At 49.1% G+C, this 24,572-nt stretch overlaps 5 protein-coding genes across 5 annotated transcripts; 1 reads left to right on the plus strand and 4 right to left on the minus strand.

Moving 5' to 3' along the window:
- The first annotated feature begins 131 nt into the window (after window positions 1–131).
- BDV27DRAFT_130094 (uncharacterized protein) lies at window positions 132–2,701 on the plus strand. The gene is made up of 2 exons (XM_032067354.1): window positions 132–1,269; window positions 1,325–2,701. Exons 1-2 carry the CDS (start codon window positions 670–672, stop codon window positions 2,294–2,296), a joined length of 1,572 nt encoding a protein of 523 aa, XP_031926380.1. The 5' UTR covers window positions 132–669; the 3' UTR covers window positions 2,297–2,701.
- Window positions 2,702–2,850: 149 nt separating this feature from the next.
- On the minus strand, window positions 2,851–4,678 carry BDV27DRAFT_158922 (FAD-dependent oxidoreductase; the record flags this gene model as incomplete). Its single annotated transcript, XM_032072789.1, has 2 exons — window positions 2,851–3,840; window positions 3,896–4,678. 2 exons carry the CDS (start codon window positions 4,676–4,678, stop codon window positions 2,851–2,853), a joined length of 1,773 nt encoding a protein of 590 aa, XP_031926381.1.
- Window positions 4,679–5,881: 1,203 nt separating this feature from the next.
- On the minus strand, window positions 5,882–6,875 carry BDV27DRAFT_130099 (putative lactoylglutathione lyase (Glo1)). Its single transcript, XM_032067355.1, has 2 exons — window positions 6,175–6,875; window positions 5,882–6,024 (listed from the first exon to the last, which is right to left on the minus strand). The coding sequence occupies exons 1-2, from the start codon at window positions 6,787–6,789 to the stop codon at window positions 5,983–5,985; spliced, it is 657 nt and encodes a 218-aa protein (XP_031926382.1). The 5' UTR covers window positions 6,790–6,875; the 3' UTR covers window positions 5,882–5,982.
- Window positions 6,876–6,915: 40 nt separating this feature from the next.
- Window positions 6,916–9,877, minus strand: BDV27DRAFT_8125 (CCCH zinc finger and RRM domain protein). The gene is made up of 5 exons (XM_032077660.1): window positions 9,573–9,877; window positions 9,345–9,463; window positions 8,612–9,283; window positions 7,550–8,556; window positions 6,916–7,481 (listed from the first exon to the last, which is right to left on the minus strand). The coding sequence occupies exons 1-5, from the start codon at window positions 9,635–9,637 to the stop codon at window positions 7,140–7,142; spliced, it is 2,205 nt and encodes a 734-aa protein (XP_031926383.1). The 5' UTR covers window positions 9,638–9,877; the 3' UTR covers window positions 6,916–7,139.
- Window positions 9,878–10,368: 491 nt separating this feature from the next.
- Window positions 10,369–24,352, minus strand: BDV27DRAFT_146229 (putative fermentation associated protein (Csf1); the record flags this gene model as incomplete). Its single annotated transcript, XM_032070538.1, has 17 exons — window positions 10,369–10,386; window positions 10,443–12,892; window positions 12,964–13,021; window positions 14,416–14,419; window positions 14,675–20,303; window positions 20,334–20,597; window positions 20,637–20,640; window positions 20,680–20,913; window positions 20,947–21,115; window positions 21,152–21,367; window positions 21,401–21,671; window positions 21,711–21,942; window positions 21,979–22,042; window positions 22,076–22,271; window positions 22,305–24,160; window positions 24,213–24,248; window positions 24,297–24,352. The coding sequence occupies 17 exons, from the start codon at window positions 24,350–24,352 to the stop codon at window positions 10,369–10,371; spliced, it is 11,757 nt and encodes a 3,918-aa protein (XP_031926384.1).
- Window positions 24,353–24,572: the final 220 nt, after the last annotated feature.

Below are 24,572 nucleotides of genomic sequence, written 5' to 3' on the forward strand. Positions count from 1 at the left end.
CCTACTACTGTACTTGACCTGCCTGGGCATGCAGGTGGAACATCCACGTGACCGCGCCGCGGAACGCGTCGACTGGAATAGAGTTGGCCACTCGAAGGTTAAACAAATACTACTTGAACTTGACAGCCCGAAGATCATCCAGCAGGTATGCTCCATGTCTTTCTGGCTTTAACTGCAATCCTCACCCGTGTCTCCTCACTTCAGTCGACCAAGTGTCGGATCTAAGTTACGTGTGGGGACGAAACGTGCTTGTCCCGGTTAGTCCTCCGCTACAAGTCACTCCTTGCGTTCAAAGACGGGACTCTAAATAGACATCCCTTGCAGCCAAGCGGAGTTCGGAGTTAAATCCCAATTGAGGCTATTTGCGCAGCACGATTGTTCTGTGAATGGTGTGTCAGAATAGGGTTGATAGCTCCGCATTGGACGTTCCCGCGCCAACACCCTTGACTCGGGCGGAGATTAGATTGTTCGGCGCTTGGAATTGAAGATCACCTCTATGGTTTGAGGATACCAGCCACAGCTAAGCAATTGAGTATCTTTGTCCAATTGCGAGACCTTCCATTCGTCGACATTGCTACAGTTGTATTTCGTCGGTCGTCGTGGACTGAACCCCCAAGGTTCCCAGTCTACACGGCCGCGTCCTGCGCGATTCGCTGCCCCTCAGTCAGGATGAGCGGATTGCCGCATTTACATGGGCGCCAACACGTGCAACATGCGCAGCCTTCTTCGCTGCAGTGTGATACCAAGCACCCTACGAACGAGCGTTTGGATTGGACCAATTCAGGGCAGCATAGCAATCATACTTCAGAGTCGCAGTCCTCAACTGTTCCTGCGAGTACGGCGGTCGAGCCTGCATCAGAATATACTCTCCATGCGGCTTCTAGCCGAGCTTCCAATCCAACCTCTCCAATAGGTGTCGTTTCCCATTCCCTAGAATTGTCGGGTGCAGGATATCCGACTACGCGGTCTCGCTCTTCCCCAGATAGATCACAAATGCGACCCAGATATTCCCAAATAACCATAGGCGATAGACCCGAGAGAAAACAAGTTGGATCCAAACGCTCTGTTTCTAATGTGCACAACAATGGTTCCACAGCAGTTCCAAAACCTCCAAGCCCTTCTGGGATAGCTGCGGGTCACAAGAGAACTGCAACTGGCTTTATCAAACCATCGGTGGAAGATCAACCTTATAGTTCAAGTACAATCGTTTCCGAGAGACGTCGGTCTAAAAGCATTAGCTCAGCTACGCATGGAAATAGAATTGCAGCGGTAACGAGACTCCGTAGGTTGTCTTTTCTGAACTTTATTGCTGATATGAGTGCAGTTGTCTGTACATCTTCGCACACGTCTGTCTTACGCTGCGGCTAAAATCGAGGCAAGCCGACGGTCACAGGGCTTCCAGAACAAGTTACCGTTGGATTTGCTTCATGGTGACCGTTCATCTTCAACTCCCGCTACCGACCCGTTCGAACGGATAGGGCGGGGAGGTGAAAGTCAAGAACTGATGGAGCCTCGCTCTCCTGGCGCGATTACTTCGCTGTCTGTACCAGATACACTACCAAAGTCCCATCTCTACTCACACAATGATCCTATGCGATCATCCCCAACGGCCAGATCGGAAAACTCGGCACCATCTTCGAAGAGTGATCCACGAAAATCGCACACCCCTCTTTCTTCATTACCCCGTTTTGCGAGACTCGCACCGCCTGCAGATATCATTCCAAGAAGTGACAGCAATAGTCGCAGACGCCCGAATCCAAACGACCCCTCTAGTCAGGCACAGAACTCCCCTTACCCCCGCCATCGACGACATCATTCTCAGCAAAGTATCAGTACAATAAAGCGAAACTCTAGCTCAGAAACGGTGTTGGTTCCTGAGACGCCTCCTCTCCGTCCATTGCCTTACAATGGCCTATCCAGTCAGCAAAGCCATTCACAAAACTCGTCCATGGAACAAGATGCGATAGAGACGCTACTCTTTATGTCCAGTCCGGGACCTTCGGGGTACTGCTCCAACTCACAGCCCTCCCGGAGCCAGCCGAATCATACACATAGCAGCATTACATCTACGCAGACTAAACACGGCGCACCTGGGAGCCAAGACACGCACATCTTTGTAAACACGGCTCCGCCTCCTGGTTATCGTGACTCAGGCGTGGGATTAGAAGCTCAGGCCGGTGACGAAATCGACCGTCTGTTGGATCAAATGGACAGTGATAGCGAGGATGAAAAGAATTACCCCTCCGGTCACTCAAACAGCATCAGCACTCGCTCAACGCCAAGTGGCGGCTCTTAAGGATGTAACCCTACGTTTCGACCCTGACGACCTACGCTTTTGACTTATCGAATTCGTGATCATCTCAGCGATGTTTAATTAGCCTCCGCTGTTTTTTGCACGATGGACGCCTAAATTTGCATAGTGCATAGTGCATTGATTGGGTATTCTTCGACATCACCATGGCGCATGCATGGATCGGGATTGCCATATGGCCGTTTGCCTTACGCAACGGTTTTCGGGGAATTTTGTCGTTTGTTTTTGGCTTCTAACAATCAATTATCAGGCAGCAGTAGCAGCTAAGTATGGCTACTGCAAATCGGGTCTGACTGATGGGTTCGGCAGTAATGCATGCTATCATACTGCAACTGGTGTACATTAAATATCTCCTGTAGCTCGGCTAATAGAGGGGAGTTTGTACAACCAGAACGTATTAAATATCTAACGATATTATCTTTTCTAATGGCTTAATTGACGGGACAGATTCGATATCAGACAGAGACAGAGAGAGAGAGAGAGAGAGACATAGATTTGTGAAGAGGAAAAGCATAACCAGAACCAGAACCACCTGACATCTACTTCCCAACCCGACAAAGCCCCCATTCATCCCACTCCTCACTCCCAACTCCTCTCCTCACAACAAACAGACTCTCAGGATCCCATTTCTTCTTGATCTTCAACAGGCGTTGATAGTTTTCTCCCCAGAACGAACTCTGAAACTCCGACTCATAAGCATTCGCCTCATTCATATAAGCGCCCATCTTATCGGGCCCCTCGACAGATCTCAGGATTGGTACCTCCACATCAGTAAGGTTCTTTTTCACGGCCTCCTGCTCAGCCAAAGTGGCATTCGGCTTCCAGCCGCTGGGGATAACGATATGGGTGATCGCTTTCCTCCATGCAGGGTTGAGCGCACTGTCTACCTTTCCTGCATTATTTGCTACAGCGCCACCAGCTACGAGGTGGCCGATGATGGCTGAGCCAGGGTCGACGCGGATGGAGCGCAGCGCGGAGGTTAACGTTCTGGAGCCATTGTTGGATGATAAGAGGTCTCTGGAGAAGAGCCTTGAGCCTAATAAGCTCACGCCACCTGCTTGGTCGGAGTTGCCGGTGAGGACGATGTTGGAAAAGAAGAAGCCGACGTTCGGGATTGGGTAGGAGGCGTACTGCGTATGTACACCCGTGGTACTGTTCAGTTTCGATATAAGCGGGGCATACAGATGATCAATCTGCGCCGTGTCTGTCCGATTGGGGAAGATGAAAACTTGGGTTAATGTCGAGACGCTGGTATTCTCTGTTAATTTAGTATCTGGAGCAATCCAGTAATATCCAGCACCTTTGGCGTCGTTTATCTTTGGAAGAGATGCGTGAAACGCCGTCACAGCATCCCAGTATTGAGGATTCCCCGCTGAAGTTGTGATATTGAGGTTGGCTAGGATGAGGGGTGCGTCATCGAATGTGCGGACTGTGACGCTCACGACGACCCCAAAGGTACCTCCGCCTCCGCCTCGGAGAGCCCAGAATAGGTCTTCGTTCTGGTATTCATTTGCTACGACTAGTTCTCCCTGCAGTGGTATGATCAGTATGGACTATCTTGAGCAGGGATGTGTTATCACTTACATTGGCCGTCACGATGGTAAACTCAAGGGCATTATCCGAAGCCATCCCCTTCCATGGTCCCAGGGCAGAATGTCCACCACCTTGAATATAACCCCCTGCAGCACCAACTGTGTGAGAAGACCCGGCAACAACTGTTCTATTCTTCGCGGCGACAGCAGTGTACAACTCCTGCAGACTGACACCGGCGGCTATCGTAACTGCTGGACCTTCGCCTTTACCCTGCGGGGCACCTGCAGGAGTAAATTTATCCACAATCTTGATATCCCTCATCCCGTTGGTAAGGATCTGCAGTGACTCTGGAGCCGAAGCACGACCCAGGAAATCATGCCCTGAGTTCTTGACCACGAGACGAAGGTTGTGTTGCTTTGCGAACTTCACCGTCTCCTGGATATCAAATGCTGATTTGGCGAGTGTTGAATAGAGGGAGATCTGGCCCTGCCCACATGGTATGTTTCGTGGACTTTCGATGTAGCATGTCTGATTATGCTCCGGCCAGGACTCCCAGTTTTCCCATTGTACGGCACCGGGCTGAGCCGCTCGCCAGGTCGAGTTTGTCCAGGACGCGGTGACTTCTTTACAGGCTGAACTATTCCGGTCACCTTCATGACAGACGGCTGCAATAGGTCGTACGGCCACCAGGTTTCCATTGATGGAACTGTTGAGAGAGTGCCATTCTTGTTCAGAGGGCCAGCAGCTCTGGTGCGGTTGGCAGCGACATGACGAGGAATTGCCATTAGCATACGCCAGCGGAATAAAGGGTAGTGCCCAAATCAATGACTTCATGATGCAGATTTAATCTGGAGATTTGCTGGGTAAAGAGAAAGGAGATCTGAATTGTTCTAGGAAAGTCAACTCCCATGAAAGCGACGCAGATGCCATATTTATAACTTCAATCAACATCCAAAATAAAACATAGAGCATCTTGCCTTTGCCCCAACACGACACCCTACGTTGTCAGACACATGGCTATGCCAGTCGTATTCGCTTGCTTAACTTTATGTTCGGGACAGCACACCAGACCCAAGGCAGTGTTTTCCTAATCAGGGCAGGTCGCTGGACCAGTCAGATCCCGAACCATTGGATCGGGCCTTGATCTGCAGCTATCCATGGTTCGTTGAACCATTTCGTGTATGCAAAGGAAACATGCATTGGCAGATTTGACGTCACGGGAAGCTCGTTGGGAAAGCTCGTATTCGGCAAACCTCAATTTGAACCCGTGGAGATATCACTAAGGTGGCTGTGGATGCTGAGCCTCTGGCACTAATACGACGGCCAGATGCAGTTATAGTTTCAAATATTCAATAGGTTCAAAGGGATATGCCGTTGACCATATAGGGAGAATTAAAATTTAAACGAATATAACCTTTTTCATAATGGTATTTATTGCCAACGCTAATCTCAGATAACTTTCTTTAAAAAAATTTTCTCCTACATTTAATCTCAAAATCAGTTCTTCCAATAAGAGATAATACTATATCTTGAAGGTTGGTGTTGAGGAAATATATCTCCATTCTATATATATTTAACAGAAACAACATCCTAGTTTACAACTCAATTCACCACTAATATTCCAACTGAGGGACGAGTCTCCTGCAAGGCAGAGGCAGCTAGTTAGCATGTAGACAAAAGCACCTATAACAGTATCGAAGTCATACTCTATTGATATACACAAATGAGGCTTGAATATATTCCAAAGGATGAACTGTCAGACCACTTGATCGTATCCAAAGTTGGTCTAGTGGTCCTTGCAGCTTATGGATGCATATACCTGCATTTGATATATGCAGTGAACTCTTCTATGGACCTACTGATGATCTGATCTTCAGAACAGATATGCAAAAGTGTCTGAGCATCGGGCGTTCGACGCCATATTGCTATGAGCTGAGACAAGCCGGAGGAAGAAAAGAGAGACAAATTTTAATGATCAATCGTCTGGGCTTGTGAGGTGATAGTTTCAGATCAACATGACAGGCTCTTTGGCCATCCTTTATCCCCTAGGGTTATAGTATTTGTGATATATCTATATATCTATGTTCGCATATCTACATGCAATACCTTGAAGCATCAACACTCTCCCACTCACTTACTCACTGCCAATTCTGCGGAAGAATCTCAATAATATACCCATCCTGAACACAAAATTAGCCCATTATCCTCAAAAACCCAAACCTCCCAAAAGTTCCACACCAAGAAGGGAAAACAACAATAACAAGAAGAAGAAGAAGAAGAAGAAGAAGAAGAAGAAGAAGAAGAAGAAGAAGAAGAAGAAGAAAACTCACCGGATCAGCAACATAAGCAATCTGATCAAAAAACACCTTATAATTGGGATGAATCTCGCCGACCCCCACACCCCTCTTTTCCTCCCAGTCACTCAAGGGAATACTCTCCCTAGTCGTAACTCCCAACTCCTTAACAACCTTGACGCCCTGGGCCCTCAACCTCTCGATAGTAGCCTTCACATCGGGAACCGTGAATCCCAGATGCCCGAACCCCAGATTGGGCGGCGCGTTCCCGTTCGTCATCTCCACACCGCCCTTCTCCACGGGCTTCTCCGTCCCATGGATATGGAACAGCTCCAGCAACCCCAGCGTCTGGGTGAGGTTGGCCGGGTCGGAAACCTTCGCCGCCCACGCGGATAGGTCGGCGCGGTCTTCGGCGCTGGACGGGAAGCCAAGGTAGTACATTGTAAAGGGGCCGGTATTCATGGTGAAGACGGTGCGCATGCCCAAGAGGGTGATGTAGAAGTGGAGAGAGCGTTGCGGGTCTCGGATGCGGAGCATCGAGTGGTTTAGTTTTGTCCCGATTGTTGGGTCATTTGGTGGGAGGGGAGGGTCGATGTTGTGGCCGCCTGCCAGGAAGGCGCCTTCTTCAAAGGGGGTGGGCTGGGGGCTCATGGTTTTGGATTTTTTTGGTTTTCTTGGGTGTTTGTTTTAGGGGCGATGTGGTGGGGTTTGAGTTTGTGTAGAGAGAGGGAAGAAAGATCCAATATAAATAAATATACAAGTCTAGTGAATAGTTACCGAGGACGGACTAAGAAAGGCTCACTCCACCTCAGGTGATTAACGATAATGTGGACTGAACATCCCACGTTCACTCTTCAGATAGGCACAAACTGTATAGGCAACACAAGGGTCTTGATTTTATTCAAGAACCCGAAGACATAGGCTTTTTTTGTTCTTTACCATGTAGGACACTGAGTCGTCGTTATATCCATCTAAGCATACAGGAAAAGAAAGTGTCATGTCTACTGTACCCCCCAGCTATCGTCATCCTCTGCCACGTCGTAGTCAACTTCGTGATTTCCGTCTCTCCGCCCGGCCGATGGATCAGGTGGGAGGGGTGTACTTGTGGTCTCCATCACAGTATCCTCATCGGATCCGGTTTTGGTATCCATTCCAGAGCCTGATGTCGTAGGCGCCAAACTGATTGGAGGGTTGGGTACCCAAGTGAGCTGCACTTCGCCGACAGATGGTATCTGCCATGGTCCAAACATGAATTTCTCTGCAATGTACCGCTCTTTGAACGCGACTATCACGGAGTCCGATTGCTCCGGGTTAGGTTGAATAGACTCATATTCGCCAACGCCCTAGGGTTCAATGCCATTAGCCATAGCTCGATATAGATAAGCAAAGATAAGGAGAGGAAATCACTCACGATGAGAAACTGCCTCAATGCTTCGTCCTTCTCAGAGTTTAACTCAACGCCCGAAACGGCAACTCTCCTGGGTCGATTATCCAGACGAAGCACACCCCCCCGACCACGGGCCATTCCTCCGCGACCGCGATATCCTCCACGATAATTAGGATCGTATCCACGGCCTCGGGGCGCATAACCGCCTCGCCCCAGGGATCCACGGCCCCGACCGCGATACGAGGGCGCACCAGAATCAGCGCCATTGGGATCGATTCCAAGGGTCTTGGCTTCGGCTTCAAGAGCTGCCAATTGTGCGCGCAGCTGCTTCGTTTGATCGCTGACATTCTCCTGGGGTGAGGGACCGCTCTCTCCATCTGAGGGTGTAGCACCGTTGCTGACATCGTTCCCGCCAAGCTTTTGCATCAGTCTTTCCTTCTCTTCCTGCTGTTTCTTCAAGAGTTCCTCGCGCTGCTTCTCCAGTGCCTGTTTGGCTTCCTCTGTCTCCTTGCGCTTCTGCATCTTCTCTTCGTAGGCTTTTTGCGCTGCTTCTTGCTGCCTCTCAAACTCCTCCTGGTTGAACGGCTCGACCTCACCGGCCCCTTGCCGATGATCACCATTCTTATCTGCCTTCGCCTTATGCCAGTAAACTTTGACGAATCGGTTATCGAAAATCACCTTGGGGCTAGACCATGCGCGCTTGGCAGATGCGTGGCTATCATATGTGATCAATGCAAGCTTCTTGTGAGGCTGTAGAGAGAGCTCGACGATGTCGCCATACTGAGAGAAGAACTCCCTCACCGATGCTTCATCGAGTTTGTCATCCGGGATTTGCTCAACAACAATGGTGGTGATAGAAGTATCCTCGTTAGGACCTGCCGCGGAGTACTCGGATCGACGTCCTCGTCCTCCAAATCCGCCCCTATCCCCACCACGGCCGCGGCCGCGGCCTCTGTCGCTGCCACGATGTGGAGTGTCAGTGTTACGTCTCTGGAAGTCCGTCACGATATTGGATGATTTCGGGTCATATTCTGCAATGCATCGTTAGCAACACCAGCGGCAAGTCAGTAAGGGTGTTTGTCCTACCATCCTCCTTTGGAAGACTAGGTGTGTCATGTTGATACGGACAGGCAGCGCCCAGATAGCATATGCCCTGTGTATCCCAGAAGGGACATCGTTCTGAGCTCTTTGGCGCCATTGGATCCTGTGGCTGACCAGCGCCGCCACCAGGAGCTGGCATGGGCATAGGAGGCATGCCGGGCATCTGTGGAAACCCCATACTCTGGAGGGCCATCATCGCCGCCATCGGGTCATTCTGATCAAATGAAGGGAAGGTTGGAGGCATCACAGGGAATCCACCTGCAGGAGGGGCGGCGTATTGGCCGGGAGCTGCACGGCTATCGCGCCCCATCCAATCGCCTCTTCCGCCACCCGGGCCGCGTCGCGGCGTCTTGAAGTTCCTATTATGCGGAGCCTCTTCGCGCTCTTGATCTGCCTGGAACCCTTCATGGTAGCTACGCTTGCGTCCATAGCTCGACGAGTCGGTCTGTGACTGAGGCGTGTTGCCCATAGGAGGCCCGTAAGGACCCCTAGAAGGGCCGGATGGGGGGTTAAAGGGGGATTGTTGCTGAGATCCTGATCCCGGTGCATTGATGTCATTGGAAATCTGCGGCTGGCTCAGCGGATGCGAGCTTGCGGGAGGAGCGGTTTGTTTCGGCGCAAAGGTAGCGAAAAGCTCATCGACAAATGGCACCGTATCTATATTTCAGCGACTCAGTTAGAAAACTATCCAAACAAAGTTAATCGCATTTTCACGAACGCTCTCTTAGGAAATCTTCCAATCCCTCCACAGACGCTTTCCGGATTTCTTCATCTGGAGCGTCGGCTCTGATAAGCGCGAGCACATAGTCTGCAAGTACATCGGCATCGGCATCGGATCTACCATAGTCACCAAGATTCGTGTATATTAGTTTCATGAAGCTTCAAAGAAAGGTACAGAGAAGGAACAACGGTGGAATGAGCTCCGGCGATGATAAAAAAGTCTTACATGTCTTCCAGTTTCCGTACCACCCAAGTCTTCACCTCTGCGGCTTCACTTTCTGAGAACTTCATGGTGCCACACAGCTATGTGATATTAACCCCACAATTTTTCCTGACTGTCGTCGCCTTTTGCAGTCCTGCGTAGTAGCCAAGAATAATTGAAGGCCCGAGCGAGTCCGGCTGAAGCTGAGTTACGGTGCCCGGTAATAATAACAATTCAGATAGGGCAAGTGAAGAACAGCGGGCTATGGCGCTGTATAAATCAAACAGACCAAGGTATGCTCAGGCCATGATGTAGAGGATAGAGTGAGGGGACATAGTAAGAGCTTTGCGAACAGAAGAAGCCGGGGAAACGCGAGGCGACGCGGATGACGGAAAGGATCACGTGATACTTCCTCACATTTCTGTATGACACTATGATGCAGAAGAGGTGTGGCTTTGTTACTACTAGTAGTAGTAAATATTGGCTTTGCTACATGAAGGGACAGCTAGCTACAGGGCGCTGCAATGATCCTACAGGGCTGTGATGGAGAGATTTGAACTTTGGAATTACAATAGAAATTTTTAAGTCCAACCAGTGAAATCTGAAGTGAACTATGTAAAAACCCTCGCATTCGTTAACGTAACAATAGATAATGAAAAGCCATAGCAGATGCACTCCTGGATTCTACTTCTAGTGGTCGAAAATCCACATACGACATTCAGCTGTGGCGCCTTATTTTAAATTTTTGGATGTGTGGCCCTAGCATAGACATTGTATTGTGTTCGTCGATCTCATAAACATAGGATTGCAATCAACGGGTTTACAGCTTGTCGTAGTACTGTGCAGAACAGTTAGCATCCTGGCTTCGAAATGTGGGTGGAATGAAGGACTTACGTTCTCGTATCCAGGAACCTGCTCCTTGAGACCCTTGCGCTTACGCATCTCATTAACAATCTGACCAGGCTTAGTGGTGGTGTCAAGAGGAGAACCACCAGGAAGAACCTCCCAGTGGTCGAAGACGGACTGAGGGAAGGCCTGACCACCGGTGGCCGCACGGAGGTCGGTGGGGAAACCGAAGGACTCATTGACGGGAAGGTAGGCTTTGACGGTGAACAGAGGGGTACCGGGTCTCTGCTCCTCGGAGTAAATGACACCACGACGACGGGTAAGGACACCGTAGATACTACCCATAGCCTGCTCAGGAACCTGGATTTCAACGTTGAAGATGGGCTCCATGATACTGGGGTCTGCAAGCATCTGAGCGGCGTAGAGGACACGACGAGCAGTGGGGATGATCTGACCACCACCACGGTGGATAGCATCAGCGTGAAGAGTAACATCGAGGATGTTGAAGCGGACAGCGCGCATGGGCTCTTCAGCAATAGGACCCTCACGAGTAGCCCACTGGAAACCGGAGACGAAGGAATCCTTGATTTCGTTAAGGTACTGGACAGCCTTGGTCTGGTCAACCAGCAAGTTGGCACCGGTGGTGTCGGGACCGAAGGTCCAGATCTTACGGGCATCGGTGACATCCCAGCCATATTCATCAGCCATGAGACGGGCACGAGTCTTGAAATCATCACGGGGGTTGATCTTGCCGGCCTCAATGGCAAGAGCACAGTCTTCCTCAATTGGCTCGGCAGTGACATAGAGACGGTTGTGCTTGTTGGGAGACTTGGAGAGGGCAGTCATGCTGGACTTGCCCGCGACAGACTCACGGTAAGAGACGACAGGGTCGGAAATCTTGAGGGGAACACCGGCGTGATCATTCTGGAGATCGTTCAAGCAAATCTCAAGATGCAACTCACCGGCACCAGCAACGACGTGCTCTCCAGACTCGTTAATCATGGTCAGAACACAAGGATCGGACTTGGACAGACGCTTAAGACCCTCGACAAGCTTAGGAAGATCGGCGGCGTTCTTGACCTCAACGGAACGCTGCACGACGGGAGAGATGGAGAACTTCATGACCTTGAGGTTGTGAGCGGTCTCGGAGGTGGTGAGGGTACCAGACTTCAGCAAGAACTGGTCAACACCAACCAGACCAACGATGTTACCGCAGGGAACGTCGTCAATGGCTTCAGTCTTACCGCCCATCATCAGAACAGTACGCTGGATCTTCTTGATGAACAGGTCCTCCTTCTTGCCAGGGGTGTAGTTAGGACCCTGGATACGGACCTGGAGACCAGACCTGACGATACCCGAGTAGACACGGCCGAAAGCATAGAAACGACCCTTATCGGAAGTGGGCACCATCTTGGAGACGTAGAGCATCAGGGGAGCAGGGTCCTCCTTGGTACCAGCCTTGCACTCCTTGATGGCGTTGAAGCACTCGTCATCATGAGGACCCTCGTACAGAGTCTCAGCACGGTACTTCTGGGCAGTAACGGGAGAAGGCAGGTGGATACAGATCATTTCCAACATAGCATCGGCGGCAGGCAAGAACTTGCGCATGATAGTCCTGAGGAGCTGCTTGCCCTCAAGCTCTTTCTCATCGCTAGTAAGCTTGATCTCAAGCTTCTCGACGAGAGTGGTGATTTGCTCCCTCTTGTTGTTGTTGACCGCGTCGAAGATCTTGTAGATGGGGTCCAAGCAGAATTGGACGAAAGCACGATCCAGAGGCTTGCCATCGGCATCAGTGCCCTTGTTAGTCCACTTCTTGGTCTTGGGGTTGAAGTAGCTGTCACCCCACAGACGCTCAAGCATCTTCTTACGGTCAACACCAAACTTCTTAGCGTACCTGACGGCGAACTGGCGGACAGTGAAACCCCAGCCCTGGAGACCGGATCCGAAAGCAACGGTACCCTTCTGGGCGTGAACCATGACATCACCAAGAACCTTGTCTTCGTAGGTAGCGATGGTGACATTGACGGACTCAATGATACGGCAGAAGTTCTGGTAAAGATCCTCCTTGCTGACCTGCAGCTCAAGTATAGAACGGTCAACCTTGTTGATGATCAGAACGGGCTTGATACGCTCAGCAATGGCCTGGCGAAGGACAGTCTCGGTCTGTACACAGGAACCGTCGATAGAGTCGACGACGACCAGGGCACCGTCGGTGACACGGAGAGCGGCAGTAACCTCAGCGGAGAAGTCAACGTGACCGGGAGAGTCGATCAAGTTGATCAAGAACTCGTTGCCATCGTGACCTTGGGTGATCTCCTTGAGATCCTCAGGGTCATCAAACTTGGAGTAAAGAGTGATAGCAGTCGACTTGATAGTGATACCACGCTCCTGCTCATCGGCACGGGTATCCATGAAACGGGCCTCACCAGCCTTGGAAGCGGCGATAACACCAGCACGCTGAACCAGGGAGTCAGACAGAGTGGACTTTCCGTGATCGACTAAATGCCAAAAAGGTTCCACATTAGTACAGACCCGTTGCGCAAATGTACGCTATCAAATATGGACCTACCGTGAGCAATGACGGACATGTTACGAATGTTCTTCGGTTTGTCCATCAGGGACCGAATCTATGCATTGTTAGCTTTGCTATTCTTCTCCCGCCTTTCCTCGACCTCTTGGGTCCAAGGCGACTGGATATCGCTTTATGGGGACAGCAAAACCAACCTCTTCGATTGTGAAGCTATTGACCTCATAGTTAGCAAGTCATTCAAATAATTTTAGGCGACATCCGTCATACGAGAGTCGCTCGTGGGAAGTGAGATACGTACTTAACCATGTTGGCGGTTTTTTAATCGTGAAAAGCCTTAAGAGGCGGGGTTGTATAGTAAAGTGCAAAAACAAAGAAACGACACACAGAGGATCAGGATCGAGGGCTAACTCGACCTGAGTATTATAGGACAGAAGGGCCTATGTGTGTTGCTCCTAACAAAAAGGGAGACAGTGGGCTTCACAGAGGAAGGTGAAGAGAGGGAAAGGAAGAGGACGGTGGAAGAGGGGAAAAGTGGGAGAAGAAAGCGAGAGTGGGGACTTTTGCAGTGGGAATTTTTTTTCCCTGCTAAAAAAATCTGGGATGTGCGTTTTTTCTTGGTAATCTTTTCTGCCGTTTAGTGGCTTTTCTGACTTCCACCCCTCATTTCCTTACCAAAATTTACCTCCTCTAACAGCTCGTTACAGTCACTCCCCCGTCATTAAGTGAAAGGTCAAAAGCTACCATGCAATAGTCTCCAGATGCTCATGGGTCCGATGTATTTCTCAGCAACCATCTGAGAGCTTTACATTCTTGTCCAGAGGGCTTACTTCCTTGCAAATGTTCACCCATGGTTTAAGAATTAAATGGCTCTTTCTCTTGAGTCACAACTAACAATATACTGTCTTTGTCAGCCGTATTCAATGATTATTTTGTTACTTCCCGACTCAGAGAGGTGAATAGGAAGCTCGGACAAAGCTCTGTGGCGTTCAAAGTCAGTCCTGATATCATCGTATTATGATTCATGTCTGTCCTCCAATTACGTATGGCGTACCAAGTCGTGCCCTCAGGTAATTACGCGGGACGGAAACATCCACTAAGCAAAGCAAAGAGGGAAAAAAAAAAAAAAAAGTAAATTCGATTTCAAAATCTATGGATGGTTGGGCCATGACTTGCAGAGCAGGTGATTGGCCAACAACCCGAACCTACCCCTCTGCCCTCACCGCCCACTCTTTTAGAGGGCGGAGTTAGGATGGATTTAACCGTCACCAATTGCAGAAGGACCTAAGCTGAGTTTTAGTACCAGACTCTCCGGACTCGGGAGTATGCCTCCATTAGTAGATTATAATACGGAGTTGACCGGAATATGAAACCATACCAAACCCGTATCTCATTCAACTTTCGCATTCCACCGCAGGTGAAGGAACAACACATGGGCAACATCACTCCACCTGTAGTGGCGGGGTTCTGTGGCCTATAGACCGTGGGACTAACGGCGCTATGATATCACATCTTCTTTACCAATTTGAAATTAACATTAACATTACTTTCCCACTATGTACTATGCATGTGAGTGTATGTGCATGTATGTGCATGTATGTATATCTATGTATGAATGTATGATTATGTACTGTACAAGCAGAACCTAGGTATGGATATCAAGTAGCAACCAAATCTAATCAATCAATACACGGGAGCATGCATGACGCAGGCCGTTCGTTAACTGATAGTATAAAGAACACGAGGAGGTCACGACGATCCTAGGATCTTCCCGTATGCATCCTCCACTTCTTTTGCAATTTCTAGTAATGTCACAATAATGATTTGATGAGTGACATTGGGCAGCTTATCGCGCTGAAGCCCAATCCACTCCAACGGTGGGGTGGCCTCACCCATATCGCGGAGCTGCGGCGTCTCGATTACCGGCGGCTCCAGCGCAACATACGTGTACTTCGACTGTGGGACGTTTACAACCGCTGTGATCTTTTCCTGTTGTTGATCCTTCTTGTCACCGCCACCTTCATTCAACCCGCCCGTAATGCGCACCGCGGATGGCGGCAGGGGCTTTCCGAGCCTCGAGGTCAATGCCCGGGAATGGGACTCCCACATATCTCGGATAAAACTAATGCGCGAGTAGTTCCATCCCACATCGACTTTCCCTTCGAACATGCTGCGAAAGATATAGTCGATTTGCTGGGTGCCGGGATTTTGCCAGGTTTCCATTTGCGCCACGAGCCGAGGAACCTTTAGTATTGTGCCGCCGCTGGATGCCAACACACGGTTGGCGATCTCACCGAGAAGAAGCTCCTCAACTTCCGTAGGACCAGGCCGCACAATACCGGACAGTGCGACACGTAACTGGCCAAGTGTGAGTCCCAGCGCACTGTGTATTTTACCTTCCTGTAGCGATACATCAAAGCGAGCCTGCGCATCGTGTGCATCTAGCCTAAGCACATGGTTATCGAAGAAGGAGCTTGGAAAAACACCTATATTGACAGATTTGATAGTGACTGCAACACCTGTCTGCAAAGATATTGGTGCCTTTTCCTCCTTGTCGTCTGCATCTTTGGTCACATCCTTCGCTGGTAAATCAGCTTTACCAGCGAAAACTGATGACCTTCGACGCATGTATCTTTCGACCTCACGCAATGCAGCTTCGTATGACGCTTGTTTGTCTTGTACTAGCCGTTGCCAGGCTTGATACAATGCAACAGTCTGTGATGCGGTCAAACTTGTACAGAAAACTTGCACCTGGTCGCCCTCCAAAATGCTGAAGAGCCGCTGGTGTCCGTTACCCGACGCACTGCAGACATTGTACATCAAGAAGTCGAACATTGTGATATGTGCGATAATGAAAGGCTGGTAATCAAAAGAGACCTTTGCTTGGAACAGGTTGAAGGATATCGAAGCCTGAATGAGTGGTGTCTTATTATGAAAATTGTCATCCGGCCATTGAATTGATGTCTGCACTTTGAACGTCTGGAGCTCGATCAGTCCGCTCATACGGCCTTTGCTTTCAATTCCTGTGGCCTTGAAGCCAACACAGAGGGTCTGTTCTCGGTCAGACGTCTTCTTTGACGACAACCATAGATCGTTGATGGCAAACTGGGCTTTCCCAAGGGAGGAACCTAGATCAAGCTGGATTTCCAGCTTCTCAATTGCTATTGTTGTATTCCAAGGGAATGCCGATGCCGATGCCACCTGTTGGTATCGCTGGACGATATATGCTTGTGTCTCGGCAGACTGTGGCGGGAAGGCTGGCTTCGTTTCGACATTGTCAGCTGCCGGCAGCCATATTTCCCGGAAGAGAAGAAAATCCTGAACTTGTTTGGCATTGAGAGCCACCTGCATCGGGCTTATCCTAAGAACAGCCGATATACCTTTTGAATTGCCGAGATGCTTGCTATTCATAAGAGACATGACCATCGAATTCACTTCAAAACTCGCGGTCGATTCATTGGAGTACACATGCTTCACCGAAGCTTCTAGGGAATTGAAGGCCACGAGAAGTGCTAAGAATCGCCCATAGTCATCAGATTGTACCGTATTGATCGTCACATAGACCGTATCAAAACTCGCGGTAGCTGCAACTCTAGCGATAGGTTGACAGCTCAAGCTGAACTCCTGCTTGCAGATTAGGAGGCCAACGTTCAATTTACACCTCCCTAGGATGGAGTCCTTAGCATCCATGTCGAGAGGAGCCTCCTGCATTAATTTCTGCGGCTGTAGCATCATTGCGCCAGACGGTCTTCTCTGCTTTTCTTGGCCTCCCATGACTTCTTTGACGGTATCAGTCATTTGCTTTAGTAATGGGACAAGGCTTGGATATAGGACGTTTGTAGAAGCATCGATCTTCAACTCTGCATTAAGCCGTGGATCATCTTGGCCATTGTCCTCGAACTGCACTTTCAAGGCCACCCCAGGGGCCCTGAATGTTGCAGTGGCTACCGCATCCCCTTGAATGTATTGACCGTATTTTGCCTCAGACAGTCTGCTTCCTTTTAGAGTAGCTGTCAGCAGAGCCTGCTGGTCACCAGTATGTCTCCCTTGCAGAGACACAATTGCACCAGCGAAATCCACATCTACTAGCACGGAGCGGAACCGTTTGTTACCGAAAAGTGCACGGGGTTTGGAGTTGTCATCAGATGACTTCGACACCAGCGTAGAATTAGCCTCACGGATGATTCGGCTGGAAGCCGCAATGGAGTCTCTTATCATGCTTCCGGGCAGTATAAAATCAGACGTGGCTCGTATATCAAGAGATTTTCCAGCCGCTTGAAAGGCCAGTCGAACTTCTTGGCCTGCTGAAGAATATGCCACATTGAAGACCAGCTCGGGTAATAAAGCCGAATTAAGAGAACGCTTTCGCCTATTACCTGAATATGGTACCATCTGCAGCTGCATATCTTCGATACGTAGCTTTGCAGTATTGGTTCTCTTGTTGGATAGCTCCAGGCGCCTGATAGAGAAAACCAAATCATCAGGTTTGCGCCCAGATATAGGCAGGGGAACGGTAGACATGTTCCAGCCAACCTGAATGAAGTTCAGGTCTAACGAAAACATAGCGCTGAACAGGTCCTCCGAACGGGAGTCATCATTGACCTGTATGCTCGGAACTCTCGGTACTGCATTGCCTCGTCTTCGTAATTTCTTGAAACGCCTGACCTCATGAGAAAGGTCCAAAGTTTTGATGCGCTCTTGAAGGTGGGTTGCCATATCAACTACTAGCGCAGCAGTCTCAGGGAATAGTTCGACGTCGAATCGTTTACTGCTGAAATGGAATACACGTCTGGCCCCACCGTTCTCGCGTAACATCGAGGTGCCCTGGAGCTTAGCGTCGATGGTGAAATTACAGTATGAGCGAGTGATTGTAGCCTCTTGTTTTCGTAGATCGAAGCTGATATTAGACGTGTCGACGTGGAATTCTGGATATTCCATGGGTTGCCCTTGTTCCAGACCATTGTTGAGGCGCATGCGTATCATTCCAAGGCTGATGTCCATGTCTGCTGAATACGTTTTCCCATTAATAGCAGGAGCACTGGCGTGAATCTTCGTGCCTGCCATTGTCATGCGCGCCTTATACAGTATGCTGTGATCATTGGAGGGTTCCTTTTGCCGTGGGGGTCCTTTATCAAGAGCAAGAGCATCGTTAAGGTGCAGTTGTAGAGTTTCCACATTTTGTTTGAGATCAGACATTAAGTGAGAGAACTCCGGTTTTGTTAGGGCTCCCAGAAGGCTTCGTACAGCGCTGGCCTCTAGTTGGATGAGTTCAATCGTAACATCAACCTCCATATCCATACGGACCGGCGACATGTTCGCAACAACTCGACCGTTGATAGGTGGTATTTCTAACACCGATAGAGGATGCCATCCATTGCCGCTGTTGGACAGGAAAGTGTGCAAATTCCTTTTTAAGTCGAAATCTACTTCGACTTTGGACCCCATCGTTGGTACCATAGATGTGCGTGCCACTTCGCCAGTAATAACGTATGTTAAGGACGGCAGGATACAGAAACTGAGTCGGTAATCACCTAAAAACATAGCGATATGGAATTTGTTGCAGACCGACTTCCTTGCCTCTGAAATACCCTCACTGGATTGGTGAGCTGAGGGGTTTATGTTGCTGGCAAGCCGATGAATATACCGAACTTCATCTTCTATCAGGCGGTCCGCAATGTGCGCGAGGCTCAGCGGGTCTTCTATCATATCATATCGGAGTCTCTTGCTTGAACCAGCAATTTTCCACTCATTTTCCAGCTCTCCTTCTTTTTCCTTGGAGACACGCGAACAATACAAATGCGGGTCACCAACCTTCCATGACATAATTACTTTAGAGAGATCCGATAACTCGGAAGAGCACGCTTGTGCACTTATTAGTGCACTCAGACAGTCCGGACCCCCTATGCCGTCTAGTTTCTGAACAACTGAGCTTCTCAAGCCCCGCCCGGTGAACGCAAGTTTTGCATTGATGCCATCAAGATTTATAGATCCAATATCAGCGCCAAGCACTACTTGCAGCTCGTTGGACTCCTTTGGCTCGGTACACGGACCTTGGGTTGGTGTAGTAGATTCCAAGGTGACTGTAGACATTGTCCGCAACAATCCTTCTACTAGCTCGAGAATCTCCCATCGCAGCCGAAGACTAATAGAAGAGCAGTAAGACTGCACAATCGTCAGGTTCATTGGCCTTGCCTCATGTGGGTTGATAGATAAAGCTGTCGACAGATCCTCAATCACGAAATCACTTTCCTTTGGTCCAGGATCAATAGAGAAGCGAAATAATTTCACAGTGGAAGAGAAGAATGCTGGTTCTGGTGCACTCTCCATCTTTGGTACGAAGGAACTCCATACTCTTTGCATGACGTAACTCTTCCCAACATGCGCCAGATCCCAAGCCCGCCATTCGTCAAAGCTGGAGAGAACAGTAGTTCTGGCGTCCGGCGGTAATGAAAGGTCATTGTTAAGACATCTTGATGCCAAGTCTTCCTTCTGGTGAGAGGGCAGATTATTGTATACGTTGCGAATCCGAGATATTATCTTCCAAGAATCGTGCTGTCGCAAGTGTGTAGGCGCAACTCTGAGCACATATGAGATCCGTGTAAGGAACGCGGGATCAGGTATGTTCGCAGCTGGCTGAGTAAGGAAATGAATAAGGAGACGTAGACGTTTGTCCTCCAGGGATGAACTATGCTGTAGAGAAGAGGTAACTGAGTCGAACATCGTGGTTGTACGACGAACTAAATAGGCAAGATGCTCCACTGATTTTGTGAAAGTGACTGTGTCGAAAGCTCGAGCCTGGAAATTCGATTTTATCGTAGGTTTTGTCACAAGCCAAAAGTTCATGTCACCAAAGAGACAAGTAAGTTCAGCCCTTTCTTGATATGCGTCAGCTCGAGTACCCTCGACGGATACTGAAAGACTCTCGGCGGCAGCATGAACGGTGGAGCTTTCTCTTATTCCCGCAAGAAGATCGCCTTGCTCTCTCTCAACTTTTGTCCTGATTTCTGTCTTCAAATGGGTGATCTCAACCCTATACTCATCCCGGAAACCTGATTCGTATTTGCTGGGAGCTTCGGATAAGTTTACCAGCTTCACAAGTATGATCGGGGTTCGTATTGCAACGCTTGTCGATCTTTTTGGGCTTTTCAGTGACTTTTCGTAGCCTACAATGTCGGATATAACATCTTTCTGGAGTGAATCAATGATATTAGTTGGGTGTCTAGCTTGCAGCCTTTCTATCAAGGTTGATAATATGAAAAGAAAGTCGGGAGTACAATTGCCTCGGACACCATTGGGTAGTACGATTGCGAAGTTAGTCTGGGTTGTCTTATCTTCTGCAAAAGGCGAGAACTGAGGATCGAACTTTGTCGCGAATAGGTCGTCTGGGCGGACATCATCACTGGGGCTGTGACGTGAGGGCAATTGTGAGGTATCCAGGCTGACTTTATATAATGAGAAATCAGGCATGTCCCAAGGGTTTGACGAGTTCGGAAGAATGGTGGATGGACTCTTCTGTTCTTCAGCTGAATGGTTATCCTGAGGGAGCCCTGGCGCTACCTGAAACGAGGTTTGGCGCTGCCCTTCTTCCGATGCCGAGCTTGAGGTGTAGATCGTGCTATGGCCTCCTCTTCTGCGTCCACGTCGCACACTTGACGCATCTGAGGAGACAAGGAAACCTTCAGAGCTTGCGTAGCTGCTGTCACCCGAGAAAACACTTCTCTTTGCCGATATATGTCTCATATCCAAGTGTTTAATAACAGGTTCGGGCATAGCAGGTATAGCGATAGTCGGTAGCGTTAAGTCATCATCATTAAGGTGTGTTGATTCAGGATCGACTTCCTCCCAGTCAAATAACAGCCATGGGGTTCTCTGTGTCCTTTGATCATGTAATTTGATGTGCTCTTGCTGTAATCTTCGACTTTCCACAATGTCATTCCTTCGCTGAGCCATCCTCAAGTTGATCGTTGTCTCAAAGAGCGCTAAAGGGGCCACCTCAGGTCGGGTTGGACCTTCCAGTCGACCAACGAGTTCATGATCCACTGCAGCGATAACGAGCTCGGGGACGAGAAGGGTCATCCGTTTTGAAAACCTAGCATTTGTCCAGTCGTTAAATTTCGTTGTAACCGGCCCAGAGCTCAAAACCAAAGCCGTTTTGTCTAGGAGCACAGAGACATGAATCATACTGATCTTCGCTCTAAGAAACGTAACATCGTGGAGAGCAATGGGAAACAATGGAGGCAGAGCATTCTCTTCATTATCGAAAGAGAAGTCAAAACTCTTCAATGCTGGTCCTAAACAGGATATGAACTCCGTCGAGCATTCTCCGATAACTCGACCTAGCTTGAAATCCCAGTTGCAGACATACGTTGGCTCGGCAGGAGGGAGTCCAAACAAGCGATGGCCATGAACAGAAACTCCATCGATGAAAAGCTGGGAGTCAGATATTCTAGGGGTCTTATCTGCGAGGTGGGACTCCAACCCGACTTTCAAAGGAGCAATTGAAAACTCCAAATCCATGTAGTAATTAGTAAATCGCAAGTCGATCTCCAAGGAAGCTGCAGTGAGTCTTAGACACTTCAGGCGGTCATATATATTTTCTGGGAGCAGAGCACAGGGACTATCCACAGTGACATGCACGATAACATCTAGATCATTCGACTTCCTATTAGGGTTGATTCCGTTATGGGACTCTGAAGGTTCCTTCGCATAGGCGAGATCCTGGAACTCTTCGAGAGTCTTGAAATGCATTTCTTCCCCGAAGTAATTCTCCTTGATTGTCATAAATGAACGAATCAAGAATCCAAACAAGTAAAGCTTAGGGGATAGACCCTCAATATTGAGGTATAAAGTGTCCGTCAACTCAGATGATGTGGAAAGGTAATAGCTGTAAGACCCGTCAATGGACATGGTCTCTAGCGTGGCAGCCGATTTATCTTGCAAGAAAGTGTGAAGGGTATCCCACAACGGGCTCAAATAATCTATACCAGCATCTTGAAGACAGACATTGAAGCTCACAGTATTCTGCTCTGGTTTATATCTGTTCAAAGGGATCAGAACATCAGAGGTCAATCTCTCGCCCTTGATCACCAGTAGACGGTTGTCATCCAAATCAGAGGGATTACTGATGATGTTCATGTCATTGACATTCACAAACAAACGTAGGTTTACAAAAGAAAGGCTCAGCTTGTAGATGAACGGCACGAATGTATAGTATTCTGCTGGAGGGCCGGATGCCCAATCGGCAACAAGGTCCGTCAAGAGAAAGATGTGGTCTCGTAAAAGAAACAACTCCATATCACGGCTTTCGACATCAAACTTCCACGTACGAAGATCATTCCAGGTAAGAGGGACTGAAAGATCACATTTAATAAGCTGCTGAGGACATTGCCATAGCACTGCATGATTGACGCTTGATGACATTGTTGAGTCTCGAAGGTCTAGAACAAGTTGATTGGCATAGCCAAGTTTAGACGCCACCATATCCATACAGTAATTTATGGTCGAGTCGCCAGTCACGCGGAGAGACAGCCACCCAAAAGGGCGAATCTCGGGGCCAACATGACCCTTATCACTCTCTGCAGCCCTAGACTGTCGCCTTCGCTGTTGCTTCTTCATTTTCGATGCGCCTCGTATTGCATCAGCGCGACCTTTCCACTGCCAGTCTTTGGAAGGTTCCCTTGTTGGAATACGCAGTGTTAGTTCATCGGTGGTCTCCACTCGCAGTTTAAACACAGAATTCTGCCTCAAATCGCCCGTGGTTAAAGGCTCCGCCGGTTGGGAGTTTCGGTAGGAATTGGGGAAGAAGATGTTTTGCAAGCCAACACGTTCGCGATCAGCCCACGGCCCGTAATTAATAGTGCCTCCTTCTATTTTGACGTCAATGCCCCATTCTGGGGGTGGCGCACCATTGATATCCGGGGTTCCTTCGAAGGGAGGGGACTCCTGCGGCAATTCTTGGGGCTTAACACACCCAGGAATGTCCCAATAGTATGCTATAGTCATACTAGGGCTATCCAAGACTGTAGAAAATCTGGCATATTCGACAGAGTTCCATTCTTCGTGATCATCCTGGTTTGTGTCGTCTAAGTATCGCGAAAGACCAACCCAGCGGACATCATGGCGAACATCGCCTTGGGTTCTCGGTCCCGCGTCTTCGTGCTTTTCGGAAACATGAAAGGATTCCACAGATGTCTGAAAGTATGGAATGAGGTCGCGGATACTATGCCATACTCTGCGCTTTTGGAATTGATAGTTGAAGATCGTATCCCTTTTGCGCTTTGTCCCGGGCTGGTCTTCCTGCGTGGAACTTAGTCCCCTCGCCGCAGAAAGCTGGTTCTGTTTGAAGTCTGGGTTTGGGCGCATCTGAACAACAGGGTGTATGAATTCAAAAGAGAATGATTGCCGATAAAGATCAAATGGCCCAGCATCGCATACTTCGATTAATCCAGTCGCACCGTCAAAGGTTGTTGTCAGGACGGACCTGGTATTCTCATTACCGATCACGATAGCCCCTTTGTCACACTCTAGTTTCACTGGCAGAAGTCGAAGCAGCCTCGAAAGCCCATCACCCAATTCTTGACCAGATCCTTCAACAATGTGAGAACCAATTGTTTCCCCACCAGTTCTACTACGTCCCGGAGTGTTGCGTGCCTGAGGAGATGTCGGAGGGGCGGATTCGCTGACAGATGAATTCCTAATTGAATTATCTTTCAGCTCAGCATCCAAAGAGCTGCTTCCAGGGTACTGTGGCTTAGTGAAGGTCGCTGGCTGTCCTTGGGGGTTGAAGCCTGCCAGGATACCGTCATAGGCCGGTGTCCTATTGTATATGAACCACTCGAGCCCGTAAAACTTGGCAGTAATACGACAAGGAAGTGAATCTGCGCCTTTCAATCCTCCTTGCTCCTTTATTCCACTCTCTCCGGCGCCATCATTATCCCCGTCCGCGACTGATCGCACATCATCCCTCGTTTCGTATCCATTGGGTTTCAAGTCGTATAAAGATGTCCTCCTCACCGATCGCCTCCAATAACGCCATGTTATAAAGCCCCCGTGAACAAATATAGTCTCATTCACACCGTGGTATCGGACACCCTTGAAGAAGATCCGTCCCCCAAGCAAAGAAATCTGAAGTGCATTGATATCGACGTACGCGCGATAATAATGCCATGTGTAGGCGCGAATCCCGTACGAGAGAAGGGTTGCAAAGAGGCGATTAAAGTAAAGTAAGAAGAACAGCACTCTATCTATAATCAGCGACCTGCACTGGACTGCGCGGAGTTCGATGACCTTACAGTATGCAGGAAACGACGAGTTCAAGGAAGAAGAACCTACACGGCCGTAAGCTACCTGTATACATACATTTTACTGACACTTACACATTAAAGCTTGGATCTGGTGTCAAGCCGAAGGTTAACAAACTCGTGTTAGCCATCTTGCAATTTCCCAAGATGTCTGATGGCCGCGAACATGGCGGCGCGGGACGATCAACCTTCTTTCAAGTTGAGTGTAGAAAGAGATGCCAGTGATATATTATACTGGTATGCTTATACTATGTCCCATAGAGGGACACCAACGAGCAGAAGAAAATATACAACGCAAAAGCGTCAATTCATTTCAACTAACTTTTTAGGGGACAGCGGAGGTCGCGATAA

The sequence above is a fragment of the Aspergillus caelatus genome (genome assembly GCF_009193585.1).
Source record: "Aspergillus caelatus strain CBS 763.97 unplaced genomic scaffold BDV27scaffold_117, whole genome shotgun sequence".
Taxonomy (NCBI): Eukaryota; Fungi; Ascomycota; class Eurotiomycetes; order Eurotiales; family Aspergillaceae; genus Aspergillus; species Aspergillus caelatus.

Bases quoted from the DNA above. Each gene is read 5' to 3' on its own strand.
- BDV27DRAFT_130094 (XM_032067354.1), top strand. From the start codon at position 670: ATGAGCGGATTGCCGCATTTACATGGGCGCCAACACGTGCAACATGCG. The intron at 1,270-1,324 runs GTAACGAGACTC...ATATGAGTGCAG, and splicing joins ATGGAAATAGAATTGCAGCG to TTGTCTGTACATCTTCGCAC.
- BDV27DRAFT_130099 (XM_032067355.1), bottom strand. From the start codon at position 6,789: ATGAGCCCCCAGCCCACCCCCTTTGAAGAAGGCGCCTTCCTGGCAGGC. The intron at 6,025-6,174 runs GTGAGTTTTCTT...TTTTGTGTTCAG, and splicing joins TTGCTTATGTTGCTGATCCG to GATGGGTATATTATTGAGAT.
- BDV27DRAFT_8125 (XM_032077660.1), bottom strand. From the start codon at position 9,637: ATGAAGTTCTCAGAAAGTGAAGCCGCAGAGGTGAAGACTTGGGTGGTA. The intron at 9,284-9,344 runs GTTCGTGAAAAT...GCTGAAATATAG, and splicing joins GGAAGATTTCCTAAGAGAGC to ATACGGTGCCATTTGTCGAT. The intron at 7,482-7,549 runs GTGAGTGATTTC...ATTGAACCCTAG, and splicing joins CATTGAGGCAGTTTCTCATC to GGCGTTGGCGAATATGAGTC.